The sequence below is a fragment of the Papaver somniferum genome, chromosome 8 (genome assembly GCF_003573695.1).
Source record: "Papaver somniferum cultivar HN1 chromosome 8, ASM357369v1, whole genome shotgun sequence".
Taxonomy (NCBI): Eukaryota; Viridiplantae; Streptophyta; class Magnoliopsida; order Ranunculales; family Papaveraceae; genus Papaver; species Papaver somniferum.
Window position 1 is genome coordinate 23,886,377 of NC_039365.1, and position 17,897 is coordinate 23,904,273.

A 17,897-nucleotide genomic window follows, 5' to 3' on the forward strand; every position below is an offset into this window, starting at 1 on the left:
GAATAAGATGGGGACCGTCAACCGTTTTCCAAGTCGGCTCTCTGGCCCTCTGGACATAAGAAAAAGAATCTCAGTATCAAATTAATTTTTACAGCTGAATGAACGGGTTCATGAAATTCAGTAACCCCTGTAACTGGTCGGTAAATTCCCGCATTTCATTTTCCATACCATAAAATCCATGAATCTGGACTCTCACGCCTCACATTATATCTACAGTCACTTGACATGTTGTGAAGATCACACTAGTCGAGCAGGTCACAATAGCTTAGTCGAGCAGGTCACAATAGCTTTCCGATCACAATCAAATTTAAATATTAAAAAAGAAAAAGGAAAAACGGATGTGAAACTGACGTGCATTGGAGGTTGATTTAGATATTTTTCTTTCTAATTTAGTTTTTTAATAAGTAAAAAAAAAAATAGAAGGAAAAAATTAATTAAAAAAAAATCGAACAGGAAGGCCATTTGAACTGCCCCACCACTTGAATTGATATTTATTTTTGGGGGTTTCATCATCAATAAATAAAATAAAAAGGAGCAAAGAACAAGAAGAAGAAAGAATAACCAGTAGATAAACCGACACACGAAGAAAGGATAATAAGAGAGGGTCCTCCGTCCTTGTTATTCACAAATTCGTTCCTAGGGAGAGAGAAGAAGAAGAGGAAATGGTAAGTAATTAAAGCTGTTTACTCATTCATTCATTCATTCTTAAGTACTCATCACTGCTAACAGACGTTACGATTTGACTTCCCATATTCTCCCTACTTACTCCATTTTCATTTTCTATTTTGTTTTTGTTTCTTGAAAACCCTAGTTTCTTCTGTAGGTTGGAAGTAATTTTTGAGGAAGAGATAATTTGATTGAGTGATTGAAAGGAGGAGGAGAAGAAAGTAAGATGGGGTTGATTACAGGGATGATAATGGGAATGTTAGTTGGGATCGGTTTGATGGTTGGTTGGTCTTATATGATGCGGAAAAGAAGTGTTAGCCGTATTGCTAAGGTTTGTTGTTTCTTCTTCTCCTTCTGATTTTGTTGTAGAAATGCTATTTTTATGGTGTTGAATCTGTTGGAAGGTTTTGACCTAATTTTTGACTCCCTGGCTGAAATTTAGGAGTTCTTGTTTGAAAATTTAGGACTCATATATATGACCTAAATTGTCTATGGATTTTCATGTTTGTTAGATTTGTTTGGTAACTTGATTTTGCTGATGAATTTTGTTCTAGTTTTTCTCTCTTCTTCATACATAAGTTTGATGTTGATAAATGTACATTAGAATTAGGTGAATATATATTTGTTACAACAAGCTGAAACTTGTGACTGTAGTAGCTCAACTGTAACGTGAATGAGTCTATTTAAACTTTGTAGAGATTAGATTATAGGTCTAACTATCATTTTCTGATAGTTTGTCCGTTTGGTTTCTGAGGATGCGCACTTGGTCAGTAGGTGTTAGGGATTGCCGAAATGGATGTACTCGATATGACCTAGAATTGACTCTTGACTATTTTCATGTTTGTTAGATTTTTGTTGGAGCTTGAATTTGCTGATGAATCTTATTTAAAATGTCTCTTAGGGTTGTTGATATTGTTTTAGTTTTTGTCTGTTCTTACAGTAGGATGATGTTAAAATAAATGTACAATGGAATTACGTGAATAGCTGTTAGAATGACCTGAAAGATGGGAGGGTAGGGCTCGAACTTTAATGTGGAAGTCTATTTAACTTGGTAATAGGTTTAACTATCATTTTCACGATCCTATGGAAGGATGTACACTTGGTCAGTAGGTTTCAGCAATTACCTATTGGATGGCAAAACATTGTTGAAATGCTGACAAAAGTATTTGACCAACAAAAAAAGAAATTAGAAAGGCTAAGAATGTGTTCCGTTTTACTTGTGACAGTTTCTTTCTCGGGATTTTTTTTTAATATTCTCTTGCTCTATCTTTTTGCAGGCAGTTGATATAAAACTTCTTGGATCTCTTACTAGAGATGATTTAAAGAAGATATGTGGTGACAATTATCCTGAATGGATATCTTTCCCTGTGTATGATCAGGTTAATTTTCTCTCTAAGATTTATTTTCTTGTTCATTTTATCTTTTGACTTGTCATAGAGTCAATCTTTAAGTAGACAGCTTAAATAGGTACAAATGTTGACCTATCTAATATTGGTATTGAGCATATATCAGGAGGGTGCGGGTGAATATGCTGTTTCTTATATGTTCTTTTTATGCTTGTTGATTCATTCAGGTGAAATGGCTGAACAAGGAGCTAACCAAAATGTGGCCATATATAGCAGATGTAAGCTCATCTGCTTATCCATTATAAGATGTGCATGTTTCTCGACCAATAAATTAATGTTTTATTGCTGTTTTTAATATACTAGAATGTCTTGATTTCAGGCAGCGACAATGCTCATAAGAGAATCTGTTGAACCATTACTTGAAGAATATCGTCCCCCAGGAATCACTTCAATGAAATTTAGTAAATTGTCCCTTGGATCTGTGGCACCTAAAATTGAAGGTATTGTGACAACCTTGTTCTGATGCCTCCATGATTCTCTTTAACTGTCCATAGGATTTGTGTCTACTTATTTAATATATTCTTTTTTCTGTTTTTGTAAATCACAACTCGTTCGTAAGCGTTCATGGTCTCCTTTATCTATCCCTAGGATATGTTTTTTTTTTTCGCTTCTCAGTAATTTAGTTGAGGTAGTTTTGGAGGAGATAAGTAGCGGGAATGGTATGTGGTCTAAGCTGTCATCAAAGACACTACCAGTTGTGGTAGTTGGCATTTATCTGGATTGTCTCTAGTATTGGCATTTTGCATTTACTAGAAACTTTGTGTGGAAGAAATTTGATATATGGTCATTCTCAATAACAGTTCTATCATCTATTTTGTTGAACTATGAGTATGATTCATTTCTACTAGTCTTAGCAAGTCAAATTTTGCATTTCATGATTCGTTTGTTCATCTTAATTAATGATGTAGGGATTCGTGTTCAGAGCCTTAAGAAAGGTCAAATAACGATGGATATCGATTTTCGATATGGGGGTGATTCAAGCATCATTCTTGCTGTAGAAGCAGCAATGATCGCTTCAATACCCATTCAGGTTTAGTGCATCATCCTCTTTTGAGAATGTTTTATGTTTTCACAGTGTTGTTTATTGCTTTAATGGGAGTTTGTGTTTGGTTCCATCTCAGTATTTGATGTGTTGGTAATGAGACACAATCAGCTTAAACATCCTCTTTCTTTTTTTTTTTTGCAGCTGAAGGATCTCCAGATTTTCACAGTTATTCGTGTTATCTTCCAACTCTCTGAAGAGATACCCTGTATTTCTGCTGTTGTTGTTGCATTACTTTCAGAGGTAGACACACACTATGCTAGATTTTGATGTTCTGCACATTTTTAGTAGTAATTTATATCTGTGTTTGTCATCTAGCATGTAGACATGTTTTGCACGTAATCCTGCATATGTCGATGGGGCTGTCCCAGCATGAGTTATGGCTAGTATTATATTTACACGTGATATGCATGGAATGATATTGTATAGTACTGTATGGAATTGTTGTTTCACACAGACACATCACTTGCTGAGGTGTCATACTTTTTATATTGTTAGATGGTAATATACATGCAGTTAAATTGTTGAAAGTAAAATTTTGAGTTTTAGCTTATAATTGTATGTATTGTGGTATGAAGTGATACTGTATAGTCATGTATGGAATAGTTCTTCCACACAGAGACAGCACTTGCTGAGATGTTTCTGTGTTGGCGGGTGGTCATAGGTCAAATTTTTATTGACTTGTAGTCAAAATGTTGAAAGAAATTTTTTTGTTTCCAACACTTGGATAACTAATCTTAGTTTGAAATTATAAGGAGAATGCATCTAAATAAAAATTTCCATTGGTTCTGGTTCCTCCGAGCTCTTGAAGGAAAAAGAATTCAGTAATCAATCAAAGACATTTGTTGGCATAATATTTGAGAACGAGAGGACATGCTTGGCCATCTAGGTTTTTTGGGGATATCCTAGGACACAATATTTGAGAAAGAGAGGACATGCTTGGCCATCTAGATTTTTTTCGGGTTATCCAAGGTTCTCTAGTGAAATTTGTTTTCTAGTTCTGAAGGATTATATTAAATTTGGCCATAACTCAAATTATATCTGTATTTTAAGGTGCTTTTGGCAGAATGAGAATTGGCAATCATATTAAAAAAATACATTGCTCTTAATGTAAGGTAACTGATAGTGGTTCTAAATGTTTGATCAGCCAAAACCTAGGATTGATTATACATTGAAGGCTGTTGGAGGAAGCTTAACAGCACTTCCTGGACTTTCAGACATGATCGATGTAAGTGTTATATCTGATTTTAGGTTTTACCATCTGTGGTTTCTGAGTATTTATATAATGTTGATGCTTTTCATATGACAAATATGAAGCCATTTGTATTCTCATCTTGTAGGATACTGTTAATACGATTGTCACAGACATGCTCCAGTGGCCCCATAGGATTGTCGTTCCAATTGGTGGTCCTATGGATACAAGGTAAGACTGATCTTATAAGCTTCTTTTACAAGCTGTTGCGGCTTTAGTTAAGTATTACTACATCTTATTTCTGTTTGTATCTCATTAGGTCGATGTGCATGTCTTTAGATCCTTATTTCGTTAACGTGCAGAGAATTGCATTTTCCAAAATAAAGGGTATATTTATTGTTCTTTGTACAGTGATCTGTGTTTCACACAAGAATAATATGTACTTACTATTCAATATGCAGTGATTTGGAGCTTAAACCACAGGGAAAGGTCTTGGTAACTGTAGTTAAAGCAAATAACCTGAAGAATATGGAAATGATTGGTAAATCTGATCCTTATGCCGTTGTTCACATTCGGCCCCTATTCAAGGTTAAGACAAAGACCATTGACAACAATCTCAATCCTGTGTGGGATCAAAGCTTTGAGCTGATTGCTGAAGATAAGGAGACACAATCAATTATCATTGAGGTTTTTGCTCTCTTACTTTATTTTTAATCCAAGTCTTTTAATTTTTCTATTGACCACCATGATTGCGTCCCAGATTTAGTTTAATTATGTTATCATCATATGCAACCTTCAGCTTTACACTCCATCCCCTTGGCAAGCAGCTTACCACCCCTTTAGGGCCTCTCGCCTTGCCGATAACCATCCAACCGAGGCGCCCACCGATCACCATGCTTGCACATACTATTATTTCACCACTGTCATTACAACTTAGCGTGCCTCAACGCTACCCACAGCACTACCACTTCACACTCCAAAACCACCATGCCTAGCACCAAGACTGACAGATATGATCACCTCATCACTGCTATGAGGCATGAGCCAACTATCAGCACCATGGGTCCATGATCAACTAGGTGTTACTCATTCATTTTGTCTGTCTGTAAATTAGCCTTAGCCTAGGTTGCAGTTTATCCTGCTGGACGGAACTTGCATACGTAGTAAATTTCACTATTTATATGCAGAACCCTTCTCCTTGTGCATTTATGGTTGGGCTTACGGCACCATGGATGTCTAGCCCAACCCCAGTCCTGAGTGAGGATGGCTTTCTTTCTGGTTAAAGTAGTCATGATATAATTTCGGCCTTCGCAAGTTACCTGTTTATTATTACCTTGCAATTTTGTTTCTCAGGCTGTCTCCCTTAGAGAATCTCTCGGCTGGTTGAATTTGTAGGGCAAGAAATGACTATTTTTCCTGATTTCCTTTGTTAACTTTAACAGTTCTTCAATTGGATTATTAACAAGAGGATATTGTTGTAAACCTGGGTAACAGGTTTTTGATAAGGATGTTGGACAAGACACACGACTGGGCATAGCAAAACTACCTTTGATTGATTTGGAATCTGGTAGTTCAAAAGAGATTGAACTGAGATTGCTACCAGCACTTGACATGATGAGAATTAAAGACAAGAAGGATAGAGGAACTATAACACTCAAGGTACACTTATGTTGGATCAAAATTGTTGTTAGTTCACTATATATGTTTTCAGAAGTCATTTTCTGTATGTCAAATTTGCTCTACTACTTGGATAGCAACATTCGAAGTCTACTACTATGTGTTATATACTTTTCAAACTAACAGGATAAGTCATGTACTGCTTTGTTGTTATCAGTCATTTTCTGTTTGTGTCATTTCATGGACCTTTTTTCTCATTGATCGAATTGCCATGGAGATTCATGTCAAAAGATGGTTTCATCTGCATTTTGGGTTTCCAAGATATAGACTGTTTTTGTGCCATTAGCAGTCATTTTATTGAAGCCACATGAAAATATCCTAATTGTTAAGGAATAAGGATGGTAATGCTTTCCCGTATAGGAGTTGCATCATTTACCCTCTTTCATGATAATAGAAGGATGCTTTCTGTAGAAAATAAGGAAAACAAGAATAGAAAATAAATTTATATTCTATTTTGATGCACCTTCAAGAAGTTTGAGAGAAGGAATATGATTTGCAGGTTGAGTACCAGGAGTTCACCCCGGAAGAGCAGATAGCAGCCATGGAGGAAGAAAAGAGGATCCTAGAAGAGAGGAAAAAACTGAAAGAAGCCGGTGTCATCGGAAGCACCATGGATGCAGTTGGTTCAGGAGTTGGACTGGTGGGTAGTGGTATTGGAGCTGGAGTTGGTCTTGTTGGCTCAGGGATTGGAGCTGGAGTTGGTCTTGTTGGCTCAGGGATTGGTGCTGGAGCGGGAGTTGTAGGGAGTGGATTTGGTGCAGTTGGGAGTGGCCTCAGCAAGGCAGGGAAGTTCATGGGCAGGACCATTACAGGGAATTCGAGTTCTTCTAAGAGGAGCGGATCTAGCACACCTACAGCTGAAAATGGAAATGCAAAGCAAGCGTGATAACCGTGTATATAACTAGACCTTTTAACGTGACTTGTTTAGTTTTTTAACTTTTGAACACGGAGGTGTGTGCAACAGATTTCTATTTTCAGTACATATATTTAAAACCTTGGTTTAGTCTGGAAAGCCAGAGATATTTCTGAAGTTCTGCTTCAATGTCTATTGTAAAGGTTTTCTCCCGCTCGACTTTTACCTACGAAAATTTGGAGATAGATTCTCAGTGTTCAGTGTAACCTCTGCTTCAAGATGCAAGATAGAAATTTTCTTCTGCTTGTAATCTTGAAATAGAGATCTGGACGCGCCCATCTGGAATTTTGACAGTGGCACTGTTTAAATTGGCACTATCTCTAACTTTAAATTGACACTATCTCTAACACATCTTGAAGACAAGGTGTAAAAGTATTTTTGTTACTGAACGTATTCAAACAGAAGGGGGAAAAACATAAAATATTCAACTAAGAAGACAAGAAAGTAAACTATCTGACTTTAAATCAGCGAACTGCATCATCATAAAGTATCTCGGATAGTTGCTCATTCTCAAAGATGTCCGCAGACTTGATATTTTTATCTTCACTGAGGTTAGCAAGGAACTCAGCAGCCTTGTTAAATATGCTTAGCTCAGCTTCCACGTGGTATACGGTAATACCCTTACGGCGAACCATGTCAAGATCAGTGATTATAGTATTGGTGAGTGAACAGATCTCTTGGAGATCACACAAGGCTTCCGGACGCAGATATGGCATCACTTGGCGTTCTCCTATTTTATTAGAGCTCCACGCTTCTACATTCGGATTCCAAATGCGTCTCATAAAATTGCATAGATTAAAAGAAGGGACATGAATGGAAAAGCGCGACAATTCATACTCCCGAGCAATTCCTACCCCAAGTGCAACTCCATTCAACCTAGAATGTAGACATAGTGGTGTCTACACCAGAGAGACGTCTGGACCTAGCCAGTATTGGGACATACCGGGAATCACGTAAGACTGCCCCATAGCCTTTACCTGAGATACCACATATATGAATAGATAATGCCCCCTTTTCAGATTCTATACATGACCTAATAACATCATCAGGAAGATTCCAAACCTTTGACCTCTCAATCCAATCTTGTTTTGAAATCATAGTAGGGTCATCATCAACTCTCAGAGGATGATAACTATCCATGTCAGGTACACGGTGCTGCTGATCATACGAAATCTCCTCTATTTTCAGCATATCACCATCATAAGGAATTACAAAGTCGAGATCCTCCATGGTCAGGAACACTGTTACTGATGGAAACCTGATCTATTTAGTGTTGCTCTTATTATAGGCCTGCCTAAACCCTCTTTCAACAAGTGATGTTGTTCATTCTCAATTATTGTTGTAGACTCTTGCTGTTCTTGGGGATCTTTATTCTCGCTTATTGTTTTAGACTCTTGTTGATCTGGATGATCTTTAGTTGCCGATTCTTCTTCTTCTTCTGGCTTTGTTTACCAGGGTTCCTCTGCTGTTGCATGACAGATTTTTCAGAAGTATTGCCCAAGATTGTCGATGTTGGATCCTGTTGTTCTATGTGAGTTTCGTCGTTGATTGCTTTTGAGGCTAGCTCTTGTTGTTCTGGATCAACTTGGCCCTGATCTCTACTTATGGTAACTGGCAGACCCTTTTTTTTCTCTTCAAGTTTACCAAATATGGACAGAGAGACACAGATCTACATATAATAAGATCCGAAGCCGCTGTAAATAATACTCCCTCCGTTTCTGATTCCAACCGCCTTCCTTCATGCCGCCGTCAAGAAAAATGAAAATGGATCCAAATTTTTTTGGATAGCTGAAATCTGATACATTCCGTTTCATTTCAGAAAACAGTGCAGTAACTTTTCAAGTTCAAATTTTCATTTCAGTAACTTTAGACGAGTCAGGGAGCCTACTATTCTCACTCACATCTATATTAACAAAAAAGAACACCACATTTGAAGTTCAAATTTTCATGACATGGTCAGCTAAAACAGAGTAACATAATCAATTCACTTGAAACTTTCTGATGATAAAGTTAGTTTCCTATGGACACTTGAATTTAAACTTAAAGGTAACAATAGTTAAAGCACCTAAGTTAAGTTAACACATATCTTCATGTAAGTACTTTTATGGCGATATCATTTCAGCAAAATGGATTTTGAGTCCTTCATCCAAAACTGCACAAAAAAACCCAAAAGCGATATCTTCTGTCCAAACACCTTTGTCATCACTGGTTGACAAGTCGAACTTCCGCAGTGAGTCAACCGAAACCAGGGGGGAACTCAGGATCATCATCGCTAATATAGCTTGGCTCCTTGCTATCTGCTGACGACCCAAATCCAGGTGGAACACTTGAACCATTGTTCAATTGCGGTGCATCATTTTCATGGTTGGGTTCTTCTTTCACTTTTACACCGTCTACAGCAAGTTGAGATACAACTGGCTGGGCCTCCTTGTTTTCAGCCTCACCGTTGTTTGATTGCGGATTGCACATATTGAACCCTGGAGGTCCTTCTGGTTCAATTTCAGACAAATTGTTTTCTCTTTCATCGGCAGAGATTGGTAGAGAACTATTGCTAACAACTTCATTGCCACGACTTCTTGGGCCAATGGGAGAAGATGACTCATCCACATCCTTCCTTTTAGGATTCATTAACCGGTTGTATACAGATTTAACAGTCTCCCTAATTTCATCTTCCAGTCCACCACGCGATCTAATAACACCCCAAAGAGCATCAGAAATATGGGTCATCACAGTACTCCTGTCAACCAAAAGTAGATCAATTAGAACACAATCTCCCGGACTTTTTGTCTGTTTGTTTGACAAAGAGGTGCCTCCAAGATCCAATATGTATACTCATTAAGTCATTCCGTGCACAAAAGCACTGAAAAACAAAGAGATGTCAGAACATCACAAGCTTACCCAATCTCATCAAAAACAGCATCTGATAGTTGTCTAGGCTTTAACTTCTCAGCTCCTGGACGATTGAGTGCTGCTGATTGCTTCACAGCTGAAATAATGTTGTTACGTAACTCTTCCTGCAGCAATGAAGTCATAAATATGTATTCAACTATTTACAAACTAGACACAACCTGCTAGTTTTGAAGTGAAAACAACAAATTTGATTTAGTGAACCAAAAAACTCAATAGACCCAACACAACCAAAGACCTGGTAATTTGAGCCTGGGCGACACCAAAATCTACATCAATATAACCAAAGAGTTTTCCAGTTTCTTTCTTTTCGCCTGCCAGACGAGATAATCAATATACAGTTCTAACAAAGATACAATATAACAAGAAACTTGACTCACATTTTCCTTGACCGTTCGAATGATCTTGACACGAATCTTATCAAAATCACCATCATCTTTGAGCTGTGAGATAACCTCGTCTGCACCAATCTTACGCTTGTTCGCCATTCACACTATTAGCCTACCTGTAAAATCAACAAACACCTCTCAGTCATCACTCCAACATCACAATGAATTGAACACCCAAAATTCACAAAACCTCCCCAACACCTCAGCCGAACTCAATAACTATAATTTGTTAAAACCCTAGTTTTCTCAAATCATATACATATACACTTAAACTATACCATATTCATCAAATTTCAAGAAACCTAACTAAAAATCAATACCATGCCAATTTAACCCTAATTTCAGGAGATCCAACTCTGAACAATGTATCGAAGAATCAAAATACTAAACCTTAAAAAGGTTTTGAAGAATGAAACTTACTTTGATGATGATCTTTAGCAACCCTTTCTTCCCATAAGGTTCATCCCTAGTTACTGAGAGAAAGAGAAAAATAACAGAAACGAAGTTGTATCGATATAGAGGCAAATAAATATAAGATGTCCTCTAAGGGTCTTTTAGTCATTTAATTTCCCAACGGTTCTTTCCTGGCGAATCCGGGATTAAATGGACGAGAGTTCGATTCCCGTAGGACATCAAAAAAGCTTAAGGTTGAAAGGAAGGTTTCCAAGAGAATTTTTTTTTTATATATGGGCGCCTGAAAGAAAAGTCAGTTTTATAGACAACGGACTTTTTTGGGATGATACGTGACAAACAATAAGTACACAGAATTAGAATTATCCGAGAATGACATCAAATCCAGAGTTTCTGACTCGTGAATAGACAACGCTTCCAGCCAAGCTTCGTTTAGAACTCTAGATCATTCAGATACAAATGAAATGCTACGTATCTAGAGACAACCATAAATACTCGGCTATTACAAGTTCAGCTACAAATGGATGCCGCTTGTCTAGCTGATATTGTAAGCTGAAACCAACCCTGGGGTTTCAAACAGATTTACATCTTCACTTACTAAGCGGCCAAATATTTCATTTACTTAAACAGGCAATTATATAGAGATTTGTTAATTATGTATTACATTAACAACAAAGGTTCTGAAACTGTAAGAAGTACTAGTAATAGCCATGATCCAAAATTCTATATAAATCGTCTAATAATAATAAGCAGATATACAACTTAGTTATCAGGTCATTTTTATTCACCAGAACTAATGTGCTATTCCTCTTTTTGATTTCAATAATCTATTACTCCAACGCGCCACCACCTTGAGATTTCTGACGCTTCATGTTTTGATGGATGGGCTCTTTCACCTGCAACCACCATCACAACTGAATAAGTATGATTATAGAAATGCAACAGAAAAAAGAATCAGGGGCTTGATATGATTTTAATTAGTTAACACAATTGTCTAGTAAAGACCTTACAAGTTATAACCAAGGAATTTAAGTTGGAAAGTAATATGCTAAACAATGAGGATTTATCAGATTAGGGTAGAATATACACCGTGCTAGTTTTCCTGGAGCGCTTTTCCTGACTGGGACGACTACAGAAGGTATCATCACCCTCACGACAGTTAGTGAATCCTCTCCCATCCACACCATTTCGCTTATCGCTCCCTGGTATACCGCTCTCCCTTGACACTGCAGGCTGCATATCAAAACATAGAACACAAAGTTAGAAAGGTGTTTGTACTAGAAGAGCTATAATCAAAACAGGTAACAGGAGGAGGAGTTAAACCTCATTTCTGCGAATGGGTGTGTTGTTTCCAAGTTGCTCCTGAATTCTAGACGATCCATTCTGCTGAGTATCAACTGATCTTTCTCGGGTTCTAGTAAGATCAGAACCAACAGAGTGGAGACCACCGCAGGTTGATATGTTTTGAGGTTCACTTATCTCCATTGTCTGTTTAATTCAAGAAAATACGTTATGAAATGTCTAATTCAATCACAGAATCAGGAACAAAGCAAAATCGTAATATGACTTATTATTACCGATAACTTAATCTCCAAAACATTCTTGACCTCAAGTAGCTTCTTGTCAGTCAACTCAGATCGAATGACACGTTTACCTGGGGGAAAGTATATACGATTATCATAGTGAAACTTGCATTCTCAGTACTCAACTTTACAGTTACATGCTTTATTGAGAAAACTGAGTAATCCTGGTTAAAGAAGTTGATTATGTTACCTAATCTTGGTTTACTCTTGGCTTCCACATATCCATCACAAGCCATCTTATCGAGCAGTTTACGCACAGTTGCCTGATTTGCCTCTCCTTCCAGCTTACTTTGAAGTTTAGATATTGTAACATAATCCAGTGGAAGGACATGATACAGAGCCTACATTTAAAATACAATAAGATTAGACATCACAATAGAAGGACTAAGGGGGATGGCTTGGGTTTTAAACTATGCCTTATCAAACTTGATAGATAAACTACTAAGTTACTATGGTGAAGTACCTTTGATTTACAAAGAAAGCCAACTCACCTTCAAGTACAAGTAGTCTTCATCATTCCCTCGCTGAATTTTCTCATCAACTTGGTTTACTTGTACATCCATCTCTTCCTTCACAACAATTGCCTGATTGGGTTTCTGAGGTAGTTTGGTTAGTGATAACATAAGCTTCAGACAATAATGAAGACCATGACAATTAGATATTGGAAACAATTATGAACTGAAAGAGAACTAACCTTCAGCTTGCTGATGGAGTAGGAATCCTTTCCTGTTCTTGACAGTATGTTTTGGTTTACAAGTTTATCCATGATTTCTGAGGAAATAAAAAGAATTGATGTTCTGAAACTGAAAGAAAACTGCTTTCTGCTAATGCTTCAACTGTACATACGGATTCAAGTTCTTTGCTCACCTTCAGTCAGAGCCTGCAAAACGAGAATAAATTGAAACCCTTAAATTAGTCCTTTACACCAAATTACTGGAGAATCAGACAGAGATATTGCCTAATCACTGGAACAATCCCACTTAGAAAAGTGTTCGTTTACGGCTCTGTTATGGTACTAGGAATCAAGATTGTTAAATATGACTAAGATTTGCTACAATTGTCAAAGTTGTGGCTAAAGGTGCCACAACTTTGGCTTGCTAGCTGCAAAATCTGACTCCATAAAGTCACTTGGATGAATATGACATTTTCTAACTTAGCAACCACATAGTGCACTTGGATGAGTTGATTGTACTACTTACCACTGATATGTCCGGGAAGCTAGAGAGAACATCAGTCAGTTCAACATTGTCAATGTGGCGAGAGCTAATCCAGTCTCTTACACGTGTTAACTGATGTTCATCCTCTTCAGCATCCTGTGTATCATCTGTAATAGATTTAAATCATTAACTCAAGGTGAATTTTGACTAAAGTTAAGCCACTGTAACTATATTAGGCCTTTGCTGTTAGTCATTCAAAACATCTAACCTACCTTCATGATCCGTCATGGAATTGTTTTCACGTGATCGAGCTTTATATGTCATCACAAGTGTTAGGTTTTATTGTGGCGAAAATGAAATGGAAGAGGACAGGGATGAGGAAAATGCTGAAATGGGAGATAATTACCTACAGGAGCTACAATGTACCCGTCGTCGTCATTTGCTGAATGGCTCATCTGACAAAACATTTCATTGTTTTCAAATTCTATTCTCGAGCTTCAACCATGTTTCCCAACACTTTGAATGAAAATAGAGGCTGTAACATGACAAATAAGTTACGCTATAAGTGTACCTCGCTATCTGAATCCGAAGGATCAGTTGTTGGCATTGAATCAACACCCAAGCTGATTTCCTCATCATCTTCCATGTCATTGTTTTCATCTTGACATGGATCCAGGATGCTTTTGACCTGCACAGTTTCAAACTTGGTTACTCATATTACTTGAAAGATCAAAAAAACCTAAACCTCAGCTTTCAGTCATGCACAATTCGGTGTTACCAATTTACCTTGAGAGCTAGTACGAAATGTTTGCTGTTAACATTTCCGATTTCCATTTTGAGAGGGTTCTTCAACCATGGATGGTTAGCTTCTTGTTCTGAGCAGCCTCTGAAGAATGGAGGCTCATAGTCTATAGGCTGCAGGTTTTGCAAAATATAACTCGAATGTTAGAACAGTATTTCCATTCAAGATTCAAAGCATTTACAAACTCTTAATTTAATAAACAAGTATATTAACAGTACAAATACTTTTGTTCATGCATCAAAAACCCCTAGGGACAGACTCAGGATGAGAAGACAATACATGTAAGAGTTGGACGAAGATAATCAAGGGGAATTCAGTTTCAGAAGGCATCTGTAAAATTTTAGTTACAGCAGAACATAGATAATGTAGCCCATGTTTACTCTACCACACTTTTGTGCCAGTTGTTTGCATATATTAGGCCATAAATTGTGTAATTTTACTTCAGTTGGACACTGATCACTGGTAGGGTTCTACAATGGTGCAAATACGGACTAGAAGCAATATTTAGACAAAACCAGGTAAAAGACAAACAAAAAGAATCAATAGCAGATGTAAACAAGGCCAAAGAAACTCACCGTGACATCCTCATAGTAAAGAAGCTTCATCAAAATTGTACGCTGAAACAAATAAAAAAAATGAACTTATAGACATGCAACTTATCTGATCACCTAATGAAACTTCCATATGAAGATCTTAATGAATTTTCGTACCTCTTCTGGCATACGGTCCAGTGTTCGCATTAATTGAACCAGAGTTCGGACCATTTTACAAGCAGAACTCCTGCCAAAACCAAGTAAAAAGTGTTTAAACACAGTCAGGCAGTCAAGCAAACTTATCCACTGGATTTCAAACCGGAAAGAGCAAAAAACAAAACCAAAATCTAACAACCTCAAATGCTCACTATTATACCTCATTTGGTTTGGTGTAACGTCTGTATTGCCATTAGACTTGAATGTTGCTCCTTTATTCTTATTTCCAGTACGACTTATGTTCATCATCACCTCTTCATTGTCAGAATTCGAATAGCTAAATGAAACTGCACAACACAATCCATTCAAGTATGAGTACAAACTTCAATTATCAATCTCCATCCAGAATTCAAAGCTACTTTAAGAGTACACAAAGTAAAATCCAACTCCAACTTATCAATGACAAAATCTAGCTCATCAAATGCAAGATGAGGTGAGATTTAACATACAAGCATATTCTTCTATCATAGGTCCATCAATAGCTTCAGATATGCAGAACAGAAGTGTCTTAAGGTATTTCTTCTGTAATGCATCATAAACACCTGAAAAACCACAACAACAACCACAAAAAATCCAATTTTAGGTAATCTTGCTTGCAATTAAGGTATTTGTACAAATCTCTTGTGTGTGTTCTATGTGAGACTTTATACCTTTTTCCATCCAATCAATAAGTCTTCTGGATTCAGCATCTATAGGCATGAGCTTCTTGATCTTCATCTCTATTACAAATCACAATAACTAAGTTCATCACATACATGTAAAAGACAAATTCAAATAGAAATAAAATAGTAAAAATTATTCGCGAAGAAATTCTGAGTGTTTGAAGTAGATCTGACAAGAAGCTTTAATTTACCTATAGCAGGAACTGATTTATCATTGAAGTAATTTTCAGGGAAAAGCCCTCTGATGTAGCTGATGTTGAATATTGCAATACGAAGCAGGTTTCTCGTCTGTTTAGGGAGATTCAAATCAAATAACCAACAACAGGAAGAAAAAAAACGGCTAGGTATCATCACCCTAAAATATCTAATAAACAATGAATTTGAGCAGAAAACCGATTAAAAAAACGTGTATCTTAGAATCAACGAAGCAATTCTTCATTTATTTCTATTTGAATTCACGGAATAAAAACCTAACTAGATCTGATGAAATAAAATTCCAGTGATAATATCTTAAACATCGTAGGAAAAAAACACTTAATTACCTCACCGATTCTAGATCTTCAATCTTAATACTTAAGAATAACAAAAACGGAACATATAATCACGTTTTCACAACGATTTCAGCTAGAAAAACTTCCTTTCTGAGAAATTAGTTCAAAGATCTGAGAGATTAGTCCAGAGAAATAAAGATAAATCGCAAAATATTACCAGTAATAGAGAATCCTGTTCTGTAATTTCTGCTTCCTTGAGTTTCTGTGCTACAACCTAAATCAAAAAGTAGATCAGAGATCGATGAAGAAGAAGAAGAACTGAACGAAGATGAAGAAAAAACACAGAAGAAAAGTTTCTAGGGTTTCACCATTTTTGCGTAAAGCTTGAAATTCGAAATTCAAAATCTGAAATGAGTATAGAGAGAAATGGCGGGATAAAACTGGAGAATGTGTTGCTTCACTGGTATCTATCAATCTATATAGACGAAAGTAAAATGAAAATGAAAATTTCGTGAATTAGTCGGTATTGTAGGTTGAGAATACACGTGGCACTCACTCGAGTAAGTGGGGAGATTGGGAGGGGTGGGACCTTGGAGTTTGCCAGCTCAACTGATCAAGTAAGCTTCCATCCGAAGGTTCAAGAAGCAGGATTTGACGGAATTAGGAATTACCAATAGGTACCATTATAGTGTTCTTAGTTAGTGGCAGGTTCACCCATTAAAGCCCACTAATCAGAGGTCCATAATTAAAAGAAAACATGAAAATGGATAAAATTTTGTAAGCCCAGGTCCTGTACACGTGTGGAACATATGAGGACGTATTTTTAAATACCGAAAACACCCTTAAGTATATAAAGCAGTAACCAAATCCATTTCTTCTTCATTTCTCGATATATTTTTCTTCTTCTTCTTCATTTTCTCATTTGTGGTTCGGTGAAAAGCTCCGGCTATGAAGATCTTCTGAGGTGTTGATCAATTCGTGAATTCAAAATAAGATTAATCGGTAGGTTCACTTCCTTACTGTTGGTATAGTTTAGGTTTTCATTTTTCCTTTCTTCTTCAAAAGCTAATTTTAATTTTAGGTTTTTTTTCTTCTCGGATTAGAGAAATTTTTATGTTTATAGCAAAATCTAATGTTTAGGTATTAGATCTGATGTTGATTCGGTTATATTCAAAGTTTTGTCATTGTTTTTGGATTCTATCAGCGTTTTTTAATTGATTTTTGGGTTCGATCCATGAGTACGTATATGTAATACTGAAATATTTGTTTTGATTCTGAGGTATTTCGTAAGTTGATTTACCTATACTGATCTTTATTTTAAGTTTTTTATTGATTCTATCTTAATCTGAGATCCAAATCTCTTGATTTCATGGGAAAAAGAATTCAAAATTCAGATTTTAAGGTTCCGAAAAGAGGAATTAAATTCAGTTTTTTTGTGTTTATGATCTTCATGCTTGATTCGTTAATTTTTTTACTTCAGTTTTGGTAAAAATACTTTAGATCTAGATAGATAGTGATGTTTTATGTTCATTTCATTATTAGATCTGATGTTTTAACTCGGTTTTGTTGGTCTTTGGTTTGTTTTTAGTTTGCTTTTGTGTATTAATCATCAGTACATATATGATGTACTGAAGGTTTTTGATGAAAATAGTCCAGATCTAGTTATAAAATCATGTTTTACGTTTGTTTCGTTTGTAGATCTAGAATTTTAGTTTCATTTTGTTGGCTTTTGGTTTGGTTTCAGTTTAGTTTTATGTATTAACCATCAGTACGTATATAACATACTGATTTTTCTGTGTTTACTATGCTTTTATATGTTTGGTTTCAGTTTTTGCTTGTGTATTAAACAT

General features: G+C 36.4%; 3 protein-coding genes across 6 annotated transcripts; 1 reads left to right on the forward strand and 2 right to left on the reverse strand.

Annotated features, from left to right (window-relative positions):
• The first annotated feature begins 516 nt into the window (after nucleotides 1–516).
• Nucleotides 517–7,022, forward strand: LOC113304544 (synaptotagmin-5-like). 2 transcript variants are annotated; one of them, XM_026553680.1, is made up of 12 exons: nucleotides 517–665; nucleotides 824–997; nucleotides 1,944–2,045; nucleotides 2,240–2,290; nucleotides 2,392–2,512; nucleotides 2,981–3,102; nucleotides 3,259–3,357; nucleotides 4,262–4,342; nucleotides 4,455–4,537; nucleotides 4,768–4,993; nucleotides 5,801–5,965; nucleotides 6,483–7,022. In XM_026553680.1, exons 2-12 carry the CDS (start codon nucleotides 893–895, stop codon nucleotides 6,867–6,869), a joined length of 1,542 nt encoding a protein of 513 aa, XP_026409465.1. In that variant the 5' UTR covers nucleotides 517–665; nucleotides 824–892; the 3' UTR covers nucleotides 6,870–7,022. The 2 variants fall into 2 exon arrangements, with proteins under 2 accessions (XP_026409465.1, XP_026409464.1); XM_026553679.1 differs by having other exon boundaries at nucleotides 518–665; nucleotides 812–997.
• A 1,752-nt stretch (nucleotides 7,023–8,774) lies between these two features.
• LOC113304749 lies at nucleotides 8,775–10,771 on the reverse strand. Its single transcript, XM_026553891.1, has 4 exons — nucleotides 10,613–10,771; nucleotides 10,184–10,308; nucleotides 9,795–9,910; nucleotides 8,775–9,633 (listed from the first exon to the last, which is right to left on the reverse strand). Exons 2-4 carry the CDS (start codon nucleotides 10,289–10,291, stop codon nucleotides 9,132–9,134), a joined length of 726 nt encoding a protein of 241 aa, XP_026409676.1. The 5' UTR covers nucleotides 10,292–10,308; nucleotides 10,613–10,771; the 3' UTR covers nucleotides 8,775–9,131.
• A 648-nt stretch (nucleotides 10,772–11,419) lies between these two features.
• On the reverse strand, nucleotides 11,420–16,526 carry LOC113302704 (meiosis-specific protein ASY1-like). Of its 3 annotated transcripts, none has more exons than XM_026551650.1 (21): nucleotides 16,416–16,526; nucleotides 16,265–16,321; nucleotides 15,748–15,844; nucleotides 15,545–15,613; nucleotides 15,344–15,436; nucleotides 15,055–15,181; nucleotides 14,856–14,925; nucleotides 14,721–14,762; nucleotides 14,130–14,258; nucleotides 13,915–14,031; nucleotides 13,750–13,798; nucleotides 13,616–13,654; nucleotides 13,386–13,510; nucleotides 13,054–13,066; nucleotides 12,881–12,957; nucleotides 12,678–12,770; nucleotides 12,377–12,527; nucleotides 12,181–12,257; nucleotides 11,927–12,091; nucleotides 11,693–11,836; nucleotides 11,420–11,499 (listed from the first exon to the last, which is right to left on the reverse strand). In XM_026551650.1, the coding sequence occupies exons 1-21, from the start codon at nucleotides 16,416–16,418 to the stop codon at nucleotides 11,434–11,436; spliced, it is 1,803 nt and encodes a 600-aa protein (XP_026407435.1). In that variant the 5' UTR covers nucleotides 16,419–16,526; the 3' UTR covers nucleotides 11,420–11,433. The 3 variants fall into 3 exon arrangements, with proteins under 3 accessions (XP_026407435.1, XP_026407434.1, XP_026407436.1); XM_026551649.1 differs by having other exon boundaries at nucleotides 12,678–12,782; XM_026551651.1 differs by lacking the exon at nucleotides 13,616–13,654 and having other exon boundaries at nucleotides 12,678–12,782.
• Nucleotides 16,527–17,897: the final 1,371 nt, after the last annotated feature.